The sequence below is a fragment of the Orcinus orca genome, chromosome 12 (assembly GCF_937001465.1).
Source record: "Orcinus orca chromosome 12, mOrcOrc1.1, whole genome shotgun sequence".
NCBI classification, from domain to species: domain Eukaryota; kingdom Metazoa; phylum Chordata; class Mammalia; order Artiodactyla; family Delphinidae; genus Orcinus; species Orcinus orca.
The window spans coordinates 80101881-80123416 of record NC_064570.1 but is presented as its reverse complement, the minus strand read 5'-3'; the positions used below and the strand labels follow the sequence as shown (position 1 = coordinate 80123416).

The 21536-nt window shown below is 40.7% G+C and overlaps 1 protein-coding gene across 16 annotated transcripts in view; it reads left to right on the top strand.

Moving 5' to 3' along the window:
- RIMS1 (regulating synaptic membrane exocytosis 1) overlaps nt 1–21536 on the top strand; it is a 473493-nt gene that overhangs the window by 242510 nt on the left and 209447 nt on the right. For all 16 annotated transcript variants that reach the window (XM_049695398.1, XM_049695397.1, XM_049695400.1 and 13 more), the window contains 2 exons: nt 10862–11202; nt 14976–15838. In XM_049695398.1, the coding sequence (XP_049551355.1) occupies nt 10862–11202; nt 14976–15838 (1204 nt within the window). The remainder of the gene's footprint in view (nt 1–10861; nt 11203–14975; nt 15839–21536) is intronic.

The window sequence follows — 21536 nt, the reverse complement described above, 5'->3', positions numbered from 1 at the left end:
TCTTCTTTATTCTATATTTCATTATTCTTGTTAATTAATTTTATTAATTTTGCCTGTTTTAATGTGAAAACTTAGATCATTGATTTTATAATTGTTTCTTTTGGAATGGAGTGTTTAAAGCTATAATTTTCTAAAAAGTACTTTAGCCACATCTCAGAAATTTTAATAAGTTGTATTTTATTATCATTCAGATCAAAAAACACATTTTAATTTCTCTTGTGATTTATTCTTTGACCTTCACATATTTATATACGTGTTGCTTAATTTCCAAAATTAGGCTATTCCCAGAATTTTTGTTAGTGTTTTCTAATTTTATTTGGGTACAATATAGAATTCAAATTCTATTATATTTTATCTCATTCATTTAAATTTATATTTTGCATGTTTTATAATGCAAATACTGTGTTAATCTAGGAGGCATGAGTATAAGTTATTAAACACATGCCCATTTATTGTATAAACTTCAAAAATATTTTGTTAAAGGAGTTGTGATCTCTCATGGAGCCCATTGGAGGAAGAAATGCAGAAGAGCAAGAACTTAGGCAGCTCCATGGGTTTGGGGATAAAATTCACAAACAGAAAGAATACTTTACCAAAGAGATTGAAACTCTAAAAAAGGACGAAACAGAAATTTGGGAGCTGAAGACCTCAATAAAGGAGATAAAGATTGCATTAAAGGCATTGGAAATAGAGCAGACCAGATGGAAGAATTAGGGAGCTCAAAGATTGAAATCTAGAAATGATACCTGTAGAAGAGGAAAGAGAATTAAGATTTTTAAAAAAGGAGAAATTCTGCAAGACTATCCAACTCTATTAGGAAGTGCAACATTAAGATAATGGGTATCCCAGAAGGAGAATAAAGAAAGACAGGAGCAGAGAGTTTACTTAAAGATATAGTAGCTAAGAACTTCCCAAACCTGGGGAAGCAACTGGATATACAAGTCCATGAATCTAAGAGAACAACTAATTATCTCAATACAAAAAGACCTTTTCCAAGGCACATTATATTAAAACTATTGAAAGTCAATGACAAAGAAAGAATTTTAAAACAGCCAGGGAAAAAATGATCATCACCTACAAAGAAACCTGCCCTTAGGCTACAGCAGATTTCTCAGCAGAAACTCTATAGGCCAAGACAGAGTGGAATGACATTCTCAAAATACTGAAAGATAAAAACTGTCAGCCAAGAATACTCTATCCAGAAAAGTTACCCTTCATAAAGGTACCCTTATGAAGGAGAAGTAATGGCTTTCCCAGACAAACAAAAGCTGAGGGAGGTCATCACCACTAGACGTGCCTTACAAGAGATGTTGGAAGGAGCTCTTCTACCTGAAAGGAAAAAGCAGAAGTATACAAAACTTTTAGTAAGGTGATAAATCGACAGACAAAAGCAGAAAATTACAACTCTATATCAGAATATGTTGTTGAGCAATTGATTATAGCATAAAGGTTAAAGGGAAAAAAGCATTAAATATAATTATAGCTACTTCAATTTGGTAACAAACTTACAACATAAAATAGGATACTTTGAGACAACAAAAACATAAAAGGGGAAGAAAAAAAGGTTAAGATCCATATAGGCAAATGAAAATGAATTCTATCAGTAGAAAAAGGACGACTTTATCTATGAGATGTTTTATAGAAATCTCATGGCAACCACAAAATATAAATCCAGAGCAGAGCGAGAAAACACTAAAAAAGGGGAAACTGAAAAAAAATCATAGAAAATCACCAAATTAAAATGGCAGACAAAAACAGAAGGAAAAAGAATCAATGGAGATATAGAGCAAACAGAAAGGAAAAAATAAAATGGCAATACTAAGTTCTCATTTCATAATCACCCTAAATATAAATGGATTGAATTCACCAGTCAGAAGACACAGAGTGGCTGGATGGATTAAAAAACAAAATTGAACTATAGCTCTAAAGACAAACATAAGCTCAAAGAGAATGGATGAAAGATGATATGCTAAGCAAATGGCAGCCAAAAGAAAGTGGAGGTAGACATACTTATACCAGAGAAGACAGTGTTCAAGCCAAAAAAATGTAACTAGAGACAAAGATGGACATTATATAAGGATAAAGGGGACATTTCATCAAGAAAACCTAACTGTGATTAGTATATATGCACCTAGTATAGGATCACCATTACCTCAATGGATAGATCATCCAGATAGACAGTTAACAAGGAGACAGAGGCCTAAAATGAAATATTAGACAGGATGAACTTCATAGATTTATACAGAACATTCCATCCAAATGCAACAGAATACATATTCCTTTCATGCACACATGGAACATTCTTAAGGATGGAGCATATTTTGGGACACAAAACAAGTCCCAATAAATTTAAGAAGATTGAAATTATATCCAGAATCTTTTCTTATCACAAAGTTATGAAACTAGAGATCAACTACAAGAAGAAAGATGGAAAATCACAGAAATGTGCAAACTAAACAACATGCTACTGAACAACTATTAGGTCAAAAAAGAAATCAAAGGATGTGGAGAAAAGGGAACCCTCATGCATTGCTGGTGAGAACGTAAATTGGTGCAGCCACTGTGGAGAACTGTATAGAGGTTCCCCCCAAAATTAAGACTGAGACTACTACATGATCCAGCTATTCCACTTCTGAGCATTTATTCAAAGATTACAAAACAAAACAAAACACTAATTTGAAAAAATACAGGCACCCTTATGTTCATCATAGCATTATTTACAATAGTCAAGATATGGAAAAAATCTAAGTGCCTGTCAACAGAAGAATGTATAAAGGAGATGTGTTTTTGTATATAGAATAGAATATTACTCATTCATTTAAAAAGATGAAATTTTGCCATTCATGACTACACAGATTGACTTTGAAGGCATTATACTAAGTGAAATAAGTCAGATGAAGAAAGACAAATAACATGATTTCACTCACAAGTGCAATATAAATGGAAGAAACAAACAAAATAAATGAATAAACCAAACAAAAAGAAGCCCAAAGGTAGAGAGAACAACTATTGGTTACCAGAGGGAAAGGAGGTTAGGGGGTCAATTCTATGGTTACACATGGACACTAAATCCTTGGTGGTGAGCATGCAGTCATGTATACAGAAGTCAAAATATAATACTGTACACACAAAACTTATATAGTGTTATAAACCAATAAAAAGTACTTTAATATTACCTGTGAATTTCCATAATACCAGCTATCTATTGACCAGGTAATATCTAAAATAGGAGTCATTTTACTCACTGTAGAATATTTTATGAGACTTTATACACTTTCTGTCACTAGAAACGATAAATTTGAACTTGTGAATTCTCAGACATAGTACCTCGATACTTTCCTTGCAAACAACAGATAAGTTTCTGCTCCTTAAATTAAGGTTACGACAATAATAATTACCACAATTTATTAAATGTCAATAAAGTTACTGAATGCCAGAAAAAATATGAGTCAGGACATAGAAAATAAGGATAGTGCATGTTTGGATGCTACTGAAACACAAAGACTAGATAAATAAATACAACTCGGTCCTGTGCTGTATATGAAGAGATGCAACGCCAACAAAATGACACAAAAAGATAAACTAAAGGGGTTAGGAAACATATCTGGCAAAGATGAGCCTAAAGAGAGTAAAAAGAGCAGTATTAGAATTCAATTCAAAAAGATTCTGCAACTGAGCTCCTGCATTTAATTCTCAACACAGTGGCTAGAAGGATCCAATTAAAGCATAAAACACGTTAGGTCGTTTCTCTGCTCAAAACCTTCCAAGAGCTTCCATCACTCTCATCGTGAAAGTCAAAGTCTTTGCTGTGACTCACGAAGACCTACTCAGTCTGACCCCTGTTGCTTTGTGAACCCACCACACCACACCACCTTCACTGCCTCGGCCCCAGCTGTTCCTTGAAACCAGCAGGCGTACCCCTGTTCAAAATCTTCTTCATTTGCTGTTCTTACAGCCTGACATACTCAGATACTCTCTCTCAGTGAAATGTTCCCCGACCAGCCATTTTGAAGGTCACCCCACTCACTGCCACACAGAATGCCTGTTCTTATTTTTTCTACAGCACTTCTCACTATCCAGCATGCCTCGTATGTTTACTATTTTGTTTTGTTTTTGTCTGTTTCCTTCACTGGAACATAAACTCCACAGGCAAGATTTTTGTCATTTTGTTCACTGATATATCCCCAGAGCCTAGCACAATGCCTAGCACATAACAGAAATATTTGTTTAAATCAGAAATATGTGCAGAGTATGGTACTTCATACAGAAAATAAAGAATAATTTAATTTAATTGAAGACACGTCTTCAGGGAGTTTTTGTATATGTACTGAGTGCTTTCTGTGTGCTAAACACGGTTGCATATATTCTCTCACTCACTTAATCCTGACAGAGCCTGTGACATCATCCGTACTATTATTTTCCCTACTTCACAAATGAGTAAACTGAAACATAGAGAGATGGTGTGACTTCCCCAGTTCTGCTCTTTTCATTGTGTTCAGTGTTCGGTGACATGCTGTGACCTACACAGAATCAAGATAAGAAAAATGTTTGACTTTTACACAGACAAGAGCAATGATAGACACACCATCAGACAGCCTGTGTGAAAGCATCTCAAGGTGTAGGAACTGTATAATGTAATGCAGCTGATGTGGTTGAATTACGTTTGCATTTATACGTCTGTATCTCTGTAGGAACAAAATTTATCTTGCTGGCTTTGCATGCAGTTGAAATCCCCTAAAAGATTTTATATGTATGATTAGTAAAGTAATGATGATGGTAATTATTAGTAATAATTAGGCATTATCATGTTATTAGTGCCTCATAAGTGCTTACTATCTGTCAGGATCTGTGCTGAGCGATTCAGATAAATTATGTCATTAATGCCCCAAACATCTCAGTGAGTTAGGAGCTATTAGCATCCTCAGTTTACTGATGACGGCACTGAGTTAGGGAGGGGGCCTGAGTAAATAGCAAAGAAGTGGTGTGTCTGAGATTAGAACCTGCGCTGTTTAACTCTAGACACGTAGTCTTCTTTGAAGGTTGGTCGTGTGACGAAGGATTATCCAGTAAATCATGTTGAGGTAGTTAGCTATGAAGGAAAAAAAAAACCCACTTTAGATTCCTATCTCTTGTCACACATCAGAGTAAATTCTGAGGGACCAAGGAGTAAATTGTAAAATGTTCAACCGTATTTAGTCAATAAAAATAAAAGCGAATATTTATCAAAGCGTTTTCTGGGCTAAAGTACAACAGAAGAATTGCCAAGGAAGAGCACAATAGATTAGACTGTATAAAATGAAAAACCATTTTATTGACAAAGAGAAAGATAATTGAAATGACAAGTAACAATATGAAAACTCTTTCTCTCAAAGAGTTAAATCAATTGAAACGGGTAGGAAAATAGTATTAATTCAATTGATAAAGACACAAAAGGCTGGGGCAGTCAATATCTTAATGAACATCTGGAAAACACTGAGAAAAACGTTCATTCTCATTAGTAACATGGAAATGAACAGAAGTGATAAAATTATCAATAATTGGCAGTTAATGATCATGGTATGCCATTCTACTTTTAATCATATATTATGAGTATAGTTGAAAGGTAAATATACCACTAGACATCAAACCGCATATACCTGTCTATGTAACTATGTATATGTGGATAAAAATGAAATACAAAGAAGAAAGCATTATATCAATATCAAAAATAAGAATCCTCTGCAAGTATATTCTTTCCCAACTGCAAGTTTATTCATGAGAGACAAAGTACAACCGAGCATCTAAGTTCAGGGCTAGTAAACGCTGCTCCCAGCCATATACTCTTGCTGTGACAGAGAAGGATAAGGTTCATTTAGACACCCCTCTGTCCTTCCACCTAATCATTAGTTCATTTCCTCCACCAGGCACATCTGCAACTTGAAATAATACAGTTCTTATGCACCATAGAGCTGAGTGGTGGGCTTAGATTATGCATGATATTCTAGGGGGCCAATACATTGTTCCACTTGGTGGAGAATGTTCCTACCTTCAGATGCAAAAGGGTTCTTCTTTTAGCCAGCTAAGTTTCTTTATGTAAACTACACTGTGCATTCCATGAGGTCCTTTGTTGCTGTTGCTGTTGTTTTCTCAGATATTTTATTCTCACTCTTGAAATCCTCATTCCAGGAGCCTCATCCTCTTGCTCCAAGTTTCTTTTTTTGTTGTTGTTGTTAACATCTTTATTGGAGTGTAATTGCTTTACAATGGTGTGTTAGTTTCTGCTTTATAACAAAGTGAATCAGCTATACATATACATACATCCCCATATCTCCTCCCTCTTGCGGCTCCCTTCCACCCTCCCTATCCCACCCCTCTAGGTGGTCACAAAGCACTATTGCTCCAAGATTCTTTTTAAAAGGGGCTGTTCATGCTGGGACTTCCCTTAACTGCTCTTTCTGCAAACGACCATTTGCTCTTAGATCCCATTTCCTCCTCTTTCTTGGAAGACTTTGTTTTGCTAAGGAAGGCTGTGTGAGTGGTAAATTTTCCAAGTTCTTCCAAATGCTGAAAATACTGCTTACTGCTTTTACACTTGCTTGATGAATTGCTTATCTATAGAATTGCAGGCTCCAATGTTTTCTCCAAGAACATTGAAGGTATTTCTCCCTGTCTTCAAACATTCAATATTGCTGATGAGAAATCTGATCTATTCTATTTGAAAGGGATCTGACTTTTTCTTTCTGGAAGCTTTTAGGATCTTCTCTTTATCTTTGGTGTATTGAAATTTTATAGCAATGTTGTCTCTTTGTGGTTTCTTTTTCCATTCTTTTTGTTAAAATGCAGTGACTTTTTCCACTCTGGGAATTTGCCTCCTATTATTTTTGCAAAATTCATTCTCTGCTATGTTCTGTTCTCTCTTTTTGGAACTAGCTGGAATTTGTCTCATATTTTTTTATCTCTTGACTTTTTTAAACTCCTTCTTTGAAATTCGTTTTTTGTTGTTGACAATCTTAGTATTGTTTTTCAAGAGCTCTTTTTGTTCTGGTATCTGAACGCTAATTAGACACCATTTTAAGTTTTCTTTTCTATTCTTGGAATTATCTCTTACTTTTCCAAAATCAGTTCTCCTTTACATTTATCTTGGCCTTTCTCTTTAATGTTCTAGGTTTTTGTTTGTTTGTTTTTTTAAATGATTTATTAATTATCCATAGGGGAAAAAAGGCACAAAGACAAAAACAAGGAATTAGAAAGGTTGATTGGGACTTCTCAGGGTGTGCTTGTATGTGCTTATGTGGAGGTGTTTTTGAATGGACAGTTATGACTTTGTTAGATGCCTTTTGGTGATTATTTAGGTGAGATCTCATTATATTATCTTAAATCTGAAACATTGATGAGAGTGAGAGTACACGGTCTGGGGGCATTATTAAATCATCAGACCTTAAAATCCAGAGCTGATATTGTCAGGTTTTTGGTTACAATTTGGCAAAACCCATTTGGGAGGCTATTTTGCAAAATAGACAAAGAATCCTAAACTATTGTATAGTGCTTATAGCAGAAGAATCTTAAAAGCACTCTAAAATCTTACCCAGTAATTTGATTTTTCTGATACATTCTAAAAAATAAATGACTTTAAATAGGAAAACAGTTTGATCAACACTTTTTTACTGCAGAGTTCTGTATTAATGTGAAAGAATGTAAGCAGTTTAAGGGTTAGACTAATGGTATACAGTGTCTATAGAATATTTTGTAATATTAAAATGTTTTAGAAACATTTAGAATCCATAGAAATATTTATGCTGTAATATTAAGTGAGTAAATAGAATGCCAAGTTACAGTGGAATTTGTTTTAAATTTGTATAGAAAAACTAAACTGAAATATTAATAGTGGAACAGTGGGATTGGGGTGCTTTACTCTTTAAAAAGAAGCAATTTATATCATATTTTATATTTCATAAATCCATATTATGTATTTAATAAAATTCCAAAAGGAAAAATTAAACCTATGAAGTAACAATAACAAAAGACTAGGAGAAACACACACACACACACAGACATACACACACAGACACACACACACAGACACACACTCAGACACACACACACACACACATCAAAACAAGCACCAAAGAGAACTCATTCATTTTCATCTCCTCTGTCATCAACTATTTTCCACTATCTCATCTACTATGAGACAGTGGAAACCTATCTCACACACATAACTGTGTTGCTTCTCAGCAACGAATTAGCTCATTTTTATACATGTCTGCAATGTTTGATACAAAATGTGTTGAAAGGTATGACTAATATTCTATTGTAATCTCATATTTTTTTACATCTCATATAAGCAATTTCTTTTTCATTTGTAAACTTTGTGGCAAGACTAATTTATATAACTAATAATGGATATTGGGAGGTAGTATTTCAATAAAAATATTTTAACTTTTTTACAGTTAACTTTGCTTTCAAATTGGCAGATAGGTTGACCACACTTATAATTCTTAAATACAAATCTAAAAATATTATGGTGCACAAAAAGATAATACATAGGAAAATTTGGAATTAAACAATAGTTTTCCTAAGTGTTAAAACTCTACAAAAATTAAGGAAATATCACAGATTTAAAAGAATGAATAATATTAAATGCATTAATCAAAACAGCTGCTTCTTCTTTACTAATTGTAACCTTTTGAATAAATTAAAAATGAAATTAAGTGAATTGTAAAATTTAACTAAAATTTAATTTAATTACAATTTAATTGTAATTTTAACTTATTAAAATAAATAATAACTATATTTTGTTTGCTTTTATCAATCCTGCAGCACATATTCAAAACTTGTAACATATTCAAAACATGGAGTCTGCACAAATCTGGCAATTACCTTCTATTGATCCATTTTTATAGCACTTAAAACTGTGAAACACTCAAGCTAAGACTGTGATAACAACTTTCTAGAAAATATGCAGAAGTGCATATTTTCTTCTTTTTTCTGCCTCTTTATTCAGCTTAATTCCATTTTGAAACTTTTGTAATAATTGTAAATTTTGTTGTGTTCTGTATGGTTTTGAAGGAAATTCATATTTATCCTAAATACATTTTAATATTTTTGTAGAAAAGGACCTAATTTGATAAAGAGTAGTATTTTGCTTATTATTAGTGTAATACATAAAAATTTAATGTGTACTTCGTTTCTGTAAAATAGTCAAAGTTTCATACCAATCTCCTTGAACTCCATGAATTCAGACCTCCGCATCACTGTCTTGTCAACCAAAGAGGCAGCCAAAGAGGAAGCACATCACCTGTCCCCATCCAGGGTCTGGGCGGAGGAGACTCAGTGTCACTGTTGATGGAAGTTCTGGTCCTAAGGTATCGCCATCTTTGATACGTCCACTCTCAATCAATCAGGACTTCTCAGGGACCTTATTAATGATATCTAAGAGACGGTGGTATTAATACATTGTGCACAGTATAGCCATATTTGGCAAGCATGTTAAATTGAAGTTCCATTCCATAGATCCTGTATTCTGATACAGGCGTATACAACGCATTGTTCATCTCGTTAAATGGGAAGTCTGTGATCTAATACATTGTGCAGATGCTATAATTAACTGCTTTTGTGGACCGAGTTGTCTTCATTTCATAACCCGAGGAAGTGTAGAGGAATGAGTTAAGCATAATCAATCTTCAACATTTTATAGCAAATCTCTCTGCTGGTCTTAGTTTTCAAAATTCATTTGAATTTTCTTGCTTGGAAGGGAGCAATTCTTAACAGTTCATCTGCAATATTTTCCTTTTTAAAAATATATTTTCTCTGTCTTTTTCTTATTCTCACTTTAGCTTTTATTTTGTCTTGTAAACAATAACAAGTGATAGTTTTCTTTGTATCCGTCTGAATGTTTTCAGTAGTACATTTTCTTCTTTTCACCAACTAAACAATGCTTCTTCTTTTCCTCTTTTATATTGTTTCTCACTTAATGTTTTGAGGATTTATTCATCCTTACGTGATATGTTTGCACAATTGTTGACTGAGTCAGTATTAGTGAAAATGAGGACCTAGAGTTTTGTAATCAGCCTTTCCTGGAGGTGCTGTTTCTGAAATGCAAAGGAAAAACTGAAGTGCGATCCAAGAAAAGTCACTGAGGCGGGCGTTGCTGTTATTATTGTATTATTCATTACTTCTGTTACCATCATTGGCCCCATTATTACATTCGTTGTAAGTGTCATCACGAGGAGAGCAGCTATACAGATTTATTTTAAGTGGCGATAACATCTTATAATTTATCAGCAGATGTGTTTCCAAATGATGGCTCCGAAATAGCTCTTCTAGCTGAGGTTAGTTGATTGCTGGTAAACTAGAGAGAATATACAGCCTGACCTTTTCTTTTGTGCCTACCTTTCATTGTTTGTTCCACGTAAATATCTTGTCATATTGATTTTAATAATGGATGGTTTTTGAGTAGATCCTTCTAAATCCTATGACACACTGAGGTTTATGTACATAAATATTAATTCTATGGTGCCCTACAACATTTTTCTACCCTGCTTAGACCATTTTTACTAAGCTATTTTAAATGAAACTTCAAAGACAGTCATTCAAAATGTGATGGACACATGGTAATATGCAACTCAGAATCATAGTGTTAGAAATGCCAAGCAAAACTCTATCCTGGTTACCAGAAGTCTATGATTTCAGATGCATCTCGGTCCAGGCATTCATATACTTGACGGTGATTTGTACAAAGATCATTTTCATGAGAAATGTACAAGGATAAATATAAAGATGACAACCATTCTTTCTTCCTTAAGGGATATTTTAGTGTGATGAAAATAAATAATTTCCAAATAGTGCAAAGAATTTATATCGTTCTCTCTTCTTCAAATAGGTGATGTGGGTATGCAATTTGTGTCGAAAGCAACAAGAAATCTTAACCAAATCAGGGGCGTGGTTCTTCGGAAGCGGCCCTCAGCAGGCAAGTCAGGATGGAACCCTCAGCGATACAGCTACAGGCGCTGGTTCTGAGGCCCCGAGAGAAAAGATATCCCGGCTGCAGGAGCGATCTAGGTCTCAGACCCCCCTGAGCACAGCCACTGCCTCTCCCCAGGACCAGGTTCCCCACAGCGTGCCGCCCGACAGGAGAAAGGGGGCTGAGCCCTCGCAGCAAGCCGGGAGGCCTGAGCAGAAGCAGGCTTCTTTCAGGTCTAGAAGTGAGCCTCCCAGAGACAGGTAAGAGGTCATCAACTCTTAAGCAAAAGGCAAAGTCTTAGATGGAGAGCAAAGCCATCTTCAAGAATTTAACTGCTAGGCTATGTGGAAGGGGTACTTCTCAGGCCCATGAGGAAGGCGACACTGGGCCTGGGCTGTCTCTGTCTAGAATGTATCCTTCCTTAGGAGACCTTTGCCGAGAAGCTTGTCTTTCATGCACGGATGTAAACAAGTCATCTGACTCAGTCACCCACCTGCACTACTAACTTCCAACCCTGAACTGAGAACAGCTCTTGGACCATTTATTTACTGTTTGAGTGAGTCCTGTAGTTGAAAGTGTGCTCTGAGACAAGAGGATGGGGGACTGACCCACTGGAGGGTGTGTGGGTGCGTCAGCAAAGCCTTCCTAGAGGACATTTCTTTTACGCTGAGCTTTGAAGGTGACTAGGGATGAGCCAGGTGAAGGGCGGGATGGGTGCTCCAGGTAAGGGCGCTGGCACCTGGCCGGAAGGAACAAGGCCGGTGGGACAACCCGAAAGATGCTATGGGCTCGGGGGTGAGTAGCAGAGAAGGGGAGCGAGTGGAGAAGAGGTGACTGGTAGGGTCTGAGTGCCTAGGTCACATTGGGCCTTTTAGCCAGGTTGAATTTCATAGACTTTATCTTAGAAATAATGGAAAGCCTCAGAGGATTGTAAGCCTGGGCTAACATGATCAGATTATTTCAATTTGTCGATTGAGTCATTCATTTGGGCCTCCCTGGTGGCGCAGTGGTTGAGAGTCCGCCTCCTGATGCAGGGGACACGGGTTCATGCCCCAGTCCGGGAAGATCCCACATGCCGCGGAGCGGCTGGGCCCGTGAGCCATGGCCGCTGAGCCTGCGCGTCCAGAGCCTGTGCTCCGCAACGGGAGAGGCCACAACAGTGAGAGGCCCGCGTATCGCAAAAAGAAAAAAAAAAAAAAACAGTGGATTTGTGACCAGACAGGATGCCGTGCACTAGGCAACAGTGCTGACAAGGAGGACATGGCCCTTTTCTTCCCGAGGCTGTGAGTTTGGGGGACCAGACGGTTATCACTAAGCGTGGCTGCTTTTTGTCTGTGTGACCCTTATTTATTCCACTGGGTGGGAGGGTAGGACCCACGGAAGTCTTCTGCTATCTTTTTCAAACAAAACCCACACAGTAAGATCAAAGACTTCAGAGCTGAACAGGTCTGGATTCCAGGCCTGGCTCTGCCACGAGGGGTCACAGGCACCTTGCAGTGGTTGAATGAGCACATGTGCTCAGCAGCTGGCCCTTGGGTGGCCTCCAGTGAATGCAGCCAGTAGCCGCCGTGTGTTTACCATCACTGAACACCGCCAGGAACCAGAGGGCATAAAGATGCTTTGTACAGGGTCCCTTTTCTCACAGATCCTGGGGAAGAGACCACGCCATCTCCGAGAGAAGACAGAGCCCCGGGCAGTGAACTGGCCCAGAAAGGTGATGTGATCAGAGCTAGAAAATACAAACACGAGTCCTTTGGGAGCCACAGGAAAGAGGAGTGTCTTATGAATTCAGGTTTATAGGACAGCCAGGAACGTGTGGTGGGCAGACGGAACAGGAAAGGCCATGACAGGAAGACTACAAGAGCCACTTCAGTGATGGCAGGACTGGTGAGAAACTGCTGAGTTAAGGGGAGATGAAGATATCGAAGGGGCAGTTCAGGATGGCTCAGAAACAATGATCTCTTTTAAACAAGAGGAAGAATTGGGCGCTGTAAAATCTCTAAAGGGAAAATATGAGTCCTGTTTCAGATAGAGGGTGAAAAACTACAAAGAATTTAAGAGTAAGGGCCAGGAAGAGGCTTTCTGATGAAAGCTGAAAAAGACTGATAAGGGCAAATAGCCTTTCTGATTCTATAAATACTTAAGACAACAATGAGGACGTGGGGCTGGAGGAAAAGGCAAGGAGAGCCGGGTACCAGTCAGGGTTGGCCTGCTTCAGAGAGAGAAGGAAGACAGAAGGAATGGCCGTCTGTTTAAACTACTGAAGAACTCGCGATCCTACTTTGTACACTCATCAGGAGCTAGTGGGAATGGAACAATTAAGGTAAAGGTGAGAAAAGGCCTATTCAGTGAAGCAAAGAATCAGAGAGACTGGAGAAGTCCCATTTGCATAATACTCTATCCTTTTATAAAGCATTTTCACAGATGGTGTCTCCTTTAATCCTCACACAAACTCTGCAAGGTAAGTGTCATTATCAGCATTTCAGAAAAAAAAAAAAAAAGTAAACTGACTCGATAGAAACTTCCAGCAAGCACAGCTCTGTCTTAATGAGCTACTAAAAGTTTGCAGTGCATTCGTCACTCTTATGAAAACTCTATTTGGTAATGACGGATTGTATTCATAGTAGACCCCTTACACTGGAAAACGGCATGAAAACCCCTTCCACTTCAAAGGGCCGAGCGATCTAAATGCCTCAAGCAGCATCGGCCATGCTTCTATTTTGCTATTTTGAGCCACTGGAAACCCTCTGCCCTTTCTTTCCATCGTCACCAGACCCTCCTCAAACTGACCCCACAGCTTAGCAACTACTACTTTGGAAAAACCACAGCAGAAACTGCCCTAATTTTTCCCATCTTGTATATTATTCTCAAATTTTGTTCATGAATTCTGCTTTTGGACTTCCAATCAAACAATGCTCTCTGGAAAGCCCTCTCTATGGACCTCGGGATTCCAAAAAGAGCCTTGGTTGCCCCCATTTTAGTTGCATAGTGCAGCATACAGTGCCTGAATGCTTAGCTGAGGTATCCCCTTTTTGTAACTTCTGGGGTCGATGCTGGGACTTTCCCAAATCAGATGGACTCCAGTGTACAGAAGGGCTGGAAGGGGTATCTTAAACAGTATAGCTTAAAGATTCAGACTGCCAAACCCTCTTCCGTTACTTTATCTTTGCCACTGCCTCCCAGAGGATGGAGAGAAAAGTAGGACACAAAACGGGTTTCTTTTTGCATATTCTTTTCCATTAGAGTTTATCACAGGTTGTTGAATACAGTTCCCTGTGCTATACATTTTGGACTGTTTTCTGAAATGAGGGAGAAGGCCAGGGATGGGGAGAGGGAGGAAAAAGTAAAAATTATTTCAAAAATGTCAAGATTTCTATTATATTTGCCTGGGGAAGGTAAAATGAAGGCTAAGGTTCAGCCATTTATTCTTCCTAACCGTCTCCCTAAAAAGTGGTGGGGTGCACATAATCTCATAAAAAGTACTTTCGTTCTACTATTGAGGAAGTGCTATTGGAGTTGATTCCTGAAATGGACACACTTGGATTCACGTTTCTTTAAAAGTTTCAGTTATAATAAGAGATTGTTAATACATTTTTCCCAAATATATATCAGGTATATATAAATATATATATATCGTTTTGAACTGATATGTGTGTATTACCGTTTACTCCTCGATTATTACCTATATTATTTTTATCGAGAACATTTTAAAGTCTTTGATTCACAAGCAGAGGTTCATAAAACTTGTTCATTTACTGAATTAATTTGTTGATTTTTAAAATGATCTAGTTAATTTATAGAGAATTTAAAGTCTGAAAGCCAGTTGTGAAGGCCCGGAATATGCTGTGAGACAAAGGAGCCTTATTTAGAAAGCTACTCAGATATACAGGTTTGATGTAGTTCTTTTATCACCTCGCTTTTTAATTAGACATCGAAGTATAAATAATTATTTCCAAGGATGCTTCTGGAGTCTGGTCTTCACCTTGAGCTTTACACATTGCTCTCCTTCTGGACGTTCCTTTGTGCATCACAGGAAGAAGACCCCAGGGCTCGCCGAGCAGAATGGCAAAGGCGCCCCGAAGGGCGAGCGGAAACGCGCGCCCAGGGCCTCTGGGCAGCCCGCGGAGGGGCCCACGGAAGAACGGGAGCGCAAGGAAAGGCGGGAAAGCCGAAGGCTCGAGAAAGGCCGGTCCCAGGACTACCCCGACGTGCCAGAGAAACGCGAGAACGGCCCGGCGGTGGAGGCCGAGAAGCAGAGGAAGGAGGAGGAGTACCAGACCCGGTACCGCAGCGACCCGAACCTGGCGCGGTACCCGGTCAAGCCGCCGCCCGAGGAGCAGCAGATGCGCATGCACGCGCGGATGTCCCGCGCCAGGCACGAGCGGCGCCACAGCGACGTGGCCCTGCCGCGCACCGAGGCGGCAGCTGGGCCCGAGGGCAGGCCCGGCCCGCGCGCGCCCAACGCCGCCCGGGTCTCGCCTCCCGCCTCGCCGCGCGCCTACTCGGCCGAGAGGACCGCGGAGGCCCGGGCGCCGGGCGCCCAGCCGCTCGCCGAGCCCAGCCCGCCGGCGCCCCGGCCCGGCGCAGGCCCCGCCGACGCCCCGGAGCCCAGGGCCCCGGAGCCGCTCCGGAAGCAGAGCCGCCTGGACCCCGGCGCGGCCGTCCTCGTGCGCAAGGCCAAGCGCGAGAAGGTGGAGACCATGCTGCGCAACGACTCGCTCAGCTCCGACCAGTCCGAGTCCGTGCGGCCGTCTCCGCCCAAGCCGCATCGCGCCAAGAGGGGCGGCAAGCGGCGCCAGATGTCGGTGAGCAGCTCGGAGGAGGAAGGCGTGTCCACGCCGGAGTACACGAGCTGCGAGGACGTGGAGCTAGAGAGCGAGAGCGTCAGCGAGAAGGGTGAGCGGCGCCGCGCGGGCTCGGGCGCGTGCGGGGTTGGATGCGCGGGTGTGGGGATCCGAGGTCAGCGCGCGGAGCTGGGGGCGCGTGTGCCGGGATGCAGGCGCGCGTGTGGGCCTGGAGGAGTGTGTGCCGGGATCCGAAGCGCGAGCGGGGGGCTCGGGGGCGCGTGTGCCGGGATCCGAGGCGCGCGTGCGGGGCTGGGGTGTGTGTGCCAGGATCCTAGGCGCGAGCGGGGGGCTCGAGAGCTCGTGTGCCGGGATCCGAGGCGTGCGTGCGGGGCTGGGGGCGTGTGTGCCGGGATCCGAAGCGCGAGCGGGGGTTCGGGGGCGCGTGTGCTGGGATCCGAGGCGCGTGTGCGGGGCTGGGGGCGTGTGTGCCGGGATCCGAAGCGCGAGCGGGGGTTCGGGGGCGCGTGTGCTGGGATCCGAGGCGCGAGCGGGGTGCTCGGGGGCGCGTGTGCCTGGCTGGCAGGTGCGCGCGTGCAGGATTTAGAAGCGCGGCTGGTAATGTCCAACAAGGTGACTGTGACTGTATCTAACGCTGCTCTACGGTATATAACAAAGTGCTGAGAAAGTAAATCCTGAAAGTTTTCGTCACAAGAAAAATTTTTTTTGTAAGTGGATGAGGGCATGGATGTTAAACTTACTGTGGTAGTCAATTTGGCATTCTATGTATGTCAAGTCGTTAGGGGTACACCTTAAACTTCCACGGACCTATGTGTCAATTATGTCTCAATAAAAGTGGGGGAGAAAAGTGGGACCTGGAATGCTCTGGCCAGCCTCGCAGCGGATGGAAGGTTGTCCTATATATATATATATATATATATATATATATATATATATATATTTATTTATTTCCGGAAGTGGGATTTAAAAAACGTAATCACGTGTGCCAAATTGGGGTTACAAGAGTTCTTCATGATTTTGGTTGCTCTCATCCTGGGAAATTCAGTACACAGTCTTGTGTTTTTAAGTTATTATTCGGGGGTGGGTTTATTTGGCTGACAAAAGGACGTGTACCTTCTTTTACACTTCAGTGGCGTAATGCTCCAGTCACAGAGGTAGCGTTTTTCAAGTTTCAAATGAATCTTTCTTACAATTTGTAAACAAGTTACAAAGTTTCTATCATGCAGATGTTATATATCGTGTTTTGGTAGTAACTTTGCAGTACAGATTTCATTTTACCTATTACAGTCCAAAAGATTTTGGAACATTTCGTGATGGGCTGACTTTTTTTTTTCTGTCTAAACCTGCACTGTACAATACCATAGCTATATGTAGATATTTAAATTAATTAAAATTAAATAAAATTAAAAATTCAATACCCCACTCCCACTAGTGCTCAAGAGCGATCATTCCAGAAAATGCCTTTAAGTGGCACTGGTCTAGAAAATACTTCAATTTAATGTTAAAATCACGTGTTTGTTTTGAAGATTCTCCTCATTTTGCTGCTGTTCCCTTAGATTTAAACTGGCCACAGCAGTAAATTCAGTGGTTGTGGTTTTCGTCTTTGTTGTAGTGCTGGGGTTCTTGGTGTTTTTCTTAACGAATTCATATATTGAGGTGACTGACTATTTTTACAGTTTTTGACTTGCTTTAGAATCGGTAAATTACACAGTTAGTATTATGTTTTATAAAGAGAATCACTTCCTCATCATCTCTGCCTGCAAACTGCGTGCATGTGGATCCACCCTCTCTCCCACCGTTCTGTTCTCTTTTTCTCTCTTTCTTTCTATATATATATGTGTGTGTGTGTGTATATATGTACATACATATATATCCCCCAACAATCTTATACTATATTTGGGAACAATTAAGAAAGCTCACTCTGTGAGCTTCCCTGGGGGCGCAGTGGTTGAGAGTCCGCCTGCCGATGCAGGGGACGAGGGTTCGTGCCCCGGTCCGGGAAGATCCCACATGCCGCGGAGCGGCTGGGCCCGTGAGCCATGGCCGCTGAGCCTGCGCATCCGGAGCCTGTGCTCCGCAATGGGAGAGGCCACAACAGTGAGAGGCCCGCGTACGGCAAAAAAAAAAAAAAAAAAAAAACTTTAAAGAAAGCTCACTCTGTCGCTATTATTACTGCAACTCAAGTGGAAATAGCTGTCTTTTGAATGCATGTGTGTCTGGGATGAGTTTGGTTTATTTCAGCTCGCCTTCTCATCACTGATGTTTATAAATTGCATATGGTCTGTAGGTTTTTTAAAAGTCAGATGGTGAGTAGCTTCTTGCTGCCTTTCATGCCTTAGTATTGTTTTGTGAACACGTATTTTTTCCCCTTAAGCCGTAAGGTAAGTGTGAAGTAAAAATGTAAGTGGATATGCTTAATGGGTGTGCAGATAACCCCCGGTGGGGATGGTATAGGTATAGTTATATATGTGTATTTTCCCACTCCTTAAAGGAAGGGTCTACACCAACTCCTCTTGAATATGTGTGATAAATCACAAGGCACATGGAATTAGAATTGAAATTCAAAATTATTCACGGTAACAACAGATTATGAAAGAAACATGACTAGTGGTGTGGGTGAGTGGAGAGATGGGGCTGGGGTGATGTGAAGAGCATACTGCCTCTAGCGGCTGTGTCCCTTTCTTGGGAATTCTCATTCCGGGCACTTGGGTGACCACTTGGGGTTTATACACCTCTGAAGCTGGGGTTCAGTCTTCCCCTCCGGACACATAGGAGACATCATCTGATACAGACTGCCCTGTTTTCTCTTCATTTATAAATAATCTCATTCTGAATGTCTATGAACGTAGCATAGACGTTTTCCGATTTCAGCCTTCGTTAGAAATTCTACCATCTGTAATAGTTACTAATGACTTTATTGCCAGGCCCCACCATTGACAACTAAGGGCTCCCTTGGGGACCAGCCATGATCATCTCCAGCACCCTGTGACCCTGCACAAGTTTTTTAACCTCCTTAAGTTTCCATTTTCTTATTGGCACAGTGGAGATAAGAGTTGCTACTTTGTCAGGTTACTGAGTGGTTTGAATGAGCTCATGCATCTATAACAGGATGCTAAGTTAGCATTCTTCCTGTCCTGCAGTGCCTGTGGCATGGCTGCCATAGATCTAATACTGCAGTGAAGCTGAGATCATCACCCACATGTAAATATACAAGGAAGAGGTTAAAGAACCCGTTTTATATCTTACAGGCTCCGGTGAATTTCCCTGATCACTCTTCTTATAGGAAGAGTGATCAGGGAAGAGATGTCTTCCCAGGAGAGAACGGATGCCGTGCTGTGACCTTCAGGGTCAGGGAAGGTTATCCCCATGGAGTAAATATCAAGAGCAGTGGGAGAGAAAAGCTGCATTTCACCTGTATTCCGTGCATTTGCTTGTTCGCTTTATCAGTTACACGTATAAAGTAAATATTTAACGTGTGCCTGGCTCTCTTAATCTGTTTGGGCTGCTATAACAAAAACCCACAGACTAGGTAGCTTATACACAACAGAACTTTAATTTCTCACAGTCCCAGAGGCTGGGAAGTCTAAGGTCCAGGCTCCAGCATGGTCTTGTTGTGGTGAAGGCCCTCTTCCTGACTCATGTGAAGTCAGCACCTTCTTGCTGTGCCCTCACATGGGGGAAGGGGCTGGGGAGCTCTGGGGGGTCTCTTTTATAAGAGCACTAATCCCATTCATGAGGGCTTCACCCTTGTGACCTAAGCACCTCTCAAAGGCCCCACCTCTTAATGCGATCATTTTAGGGGGGCTTAAGATTTAAACACAGTAATTTTGAGGGGACGCAAACATTTAGACCATAGCACTGGCACAAGGCATTTATTAACATGTGTGTACTATTCTCACCATTTATATTTTTATCCTTATCCTTATGCTGAGTTGGTTTGTATGTTTATTAGCAAATGTGGATTTAACACTTTCAGTAGATATACTGATGTTAAAAATAAAGAAATATGCTTCCTGCCCTTATGGAGCTTACATTCTGTTGAGAGAAATAATAAAGAATAATTACAGGGCTTCCCTGGTGGTGCAGTGGTTAAGAATCCGCCTGCCAATGCAGGGGACACGGTTCGAGCCCTGGTCCGGGAAGATCCCATATGCCGCGGAGCAGCTAAGCCTGTGCATCACAACTACTGAACCTGCGCTCTAGAGCCCGTGAGCCACAACTACTGAGCCCGTGTGCTACAACTACTGAAGCCCACACACCTAGAGCCCGTGCTCCGCAACAAGAGAAGCCACTGCAATGAGAAGCCCGCGCACCGCAAGGAAGAGTAGCCCCCGCTCACCGCAACTAGAGAAAGCCCATGCGCAGCAACAAAGACCCAACACAGCCAAAAATAAATGAATAAATAAATTAAAAAAAAGAATAATTACACAATGAAGTACAATTTAATAAATGCCTCAAAGGAACATTCCTTACAGATACATTGATACACTTTTGCTTTGTGTCCAGACATTCAATTAAAAAGAAAAAAAAAGGTTCCCTGAGCAAATGGCATCTGAAAGACAACACAGCATTGCTAGTCAATATGATGCTTCGTGTGTAGTGTAATTACACACACACACACACACACACACACACACACACGGATTAACAGTGAGCTCAATCTAGTGGGCTTGTCTAAAAATTGAGGTCAGCTACCACATGTTTCAAAGTGAATGCTGTTTGTTCAATGTTCATACTGCTCTTTCTTTGCCAACTGGGAAAAATTGGGCATTTCTCATTTCTTAGATTATAAGAATTACCTAATATAAATCTCTCTATGCAGAAGAATAACAGTGAACTAAATCTTACTTGTAATAAGATAGCAATTGGATTTACATGAAATGTGTAATAAGATCCATTGGGACAAAGTCTAGTGAAGATCTGTGCCCCTAAGGAAATGAGTCAAGAGGCTTAAGGAGAAAGAAAGAGATGCAGGCAGTGCCGATGTGGATGAGAGAAGGAAGCAGCACCAGTGCTGAAAAGAAGCAGAGCATTGCTGCCTGGATCAGGGGATTAATCCACTTATACTTACAAGGAACTTGAAGTATAAGTCCTTGGAAGAAGAGCCTGGCATTAGATAACAGGATTTCCTTTCCTTTTAATCCTCTCCTTCTTCTGACTTGGAGGGTATGGGGAAAATACAACCCAAATTAATGTTGCCTTTGAACTTTTAGAGCACTCTGTGAATGGCTCCTGAGGTTAACCTTTATAACAAGGGCTGAATGGTTTGTTTGTAACTGTTACTGCTAAGCATCATTTAGCAGTCCTTGTAGGAGCATTTGGTACCTGGATGACTGGTAAGAAATGATACCTGCAAGGCTAGCACACAATGAGTGCTTGAAAAGTGAGACTGACAACCCTTAATTACAGGGTTGAATTTTCCTCCAAAGACAAAGACAGTTTCAGGGGACCAGGGTGTAGGTTGTGGGCAGTGTGAACTATTCACTGTTAAGTTTGGGTACCTGACAAGTTAAACATTGTGGAATCAGGAACAAAAGCTGAGAACCCTCGCAACAATCAGGTACTAAATTATTTAAATGTAACTAGTTCATGCAACAATTTATATTATTCTTTAGTCATTAAACTAAAACTACTGGGAGTTTCCTCTTTGGGCTCCAGCAGTATAATGCCTACTGCTCACATAGTACTTTCTTTTTCTTATAAATTTATTTATTTTATTTATTTATTTTGGACTGCGTTGGGTCTTCGTTGCTGCACGTGGACTTTCTCTAGTTGCGGCGAGCAGGGGC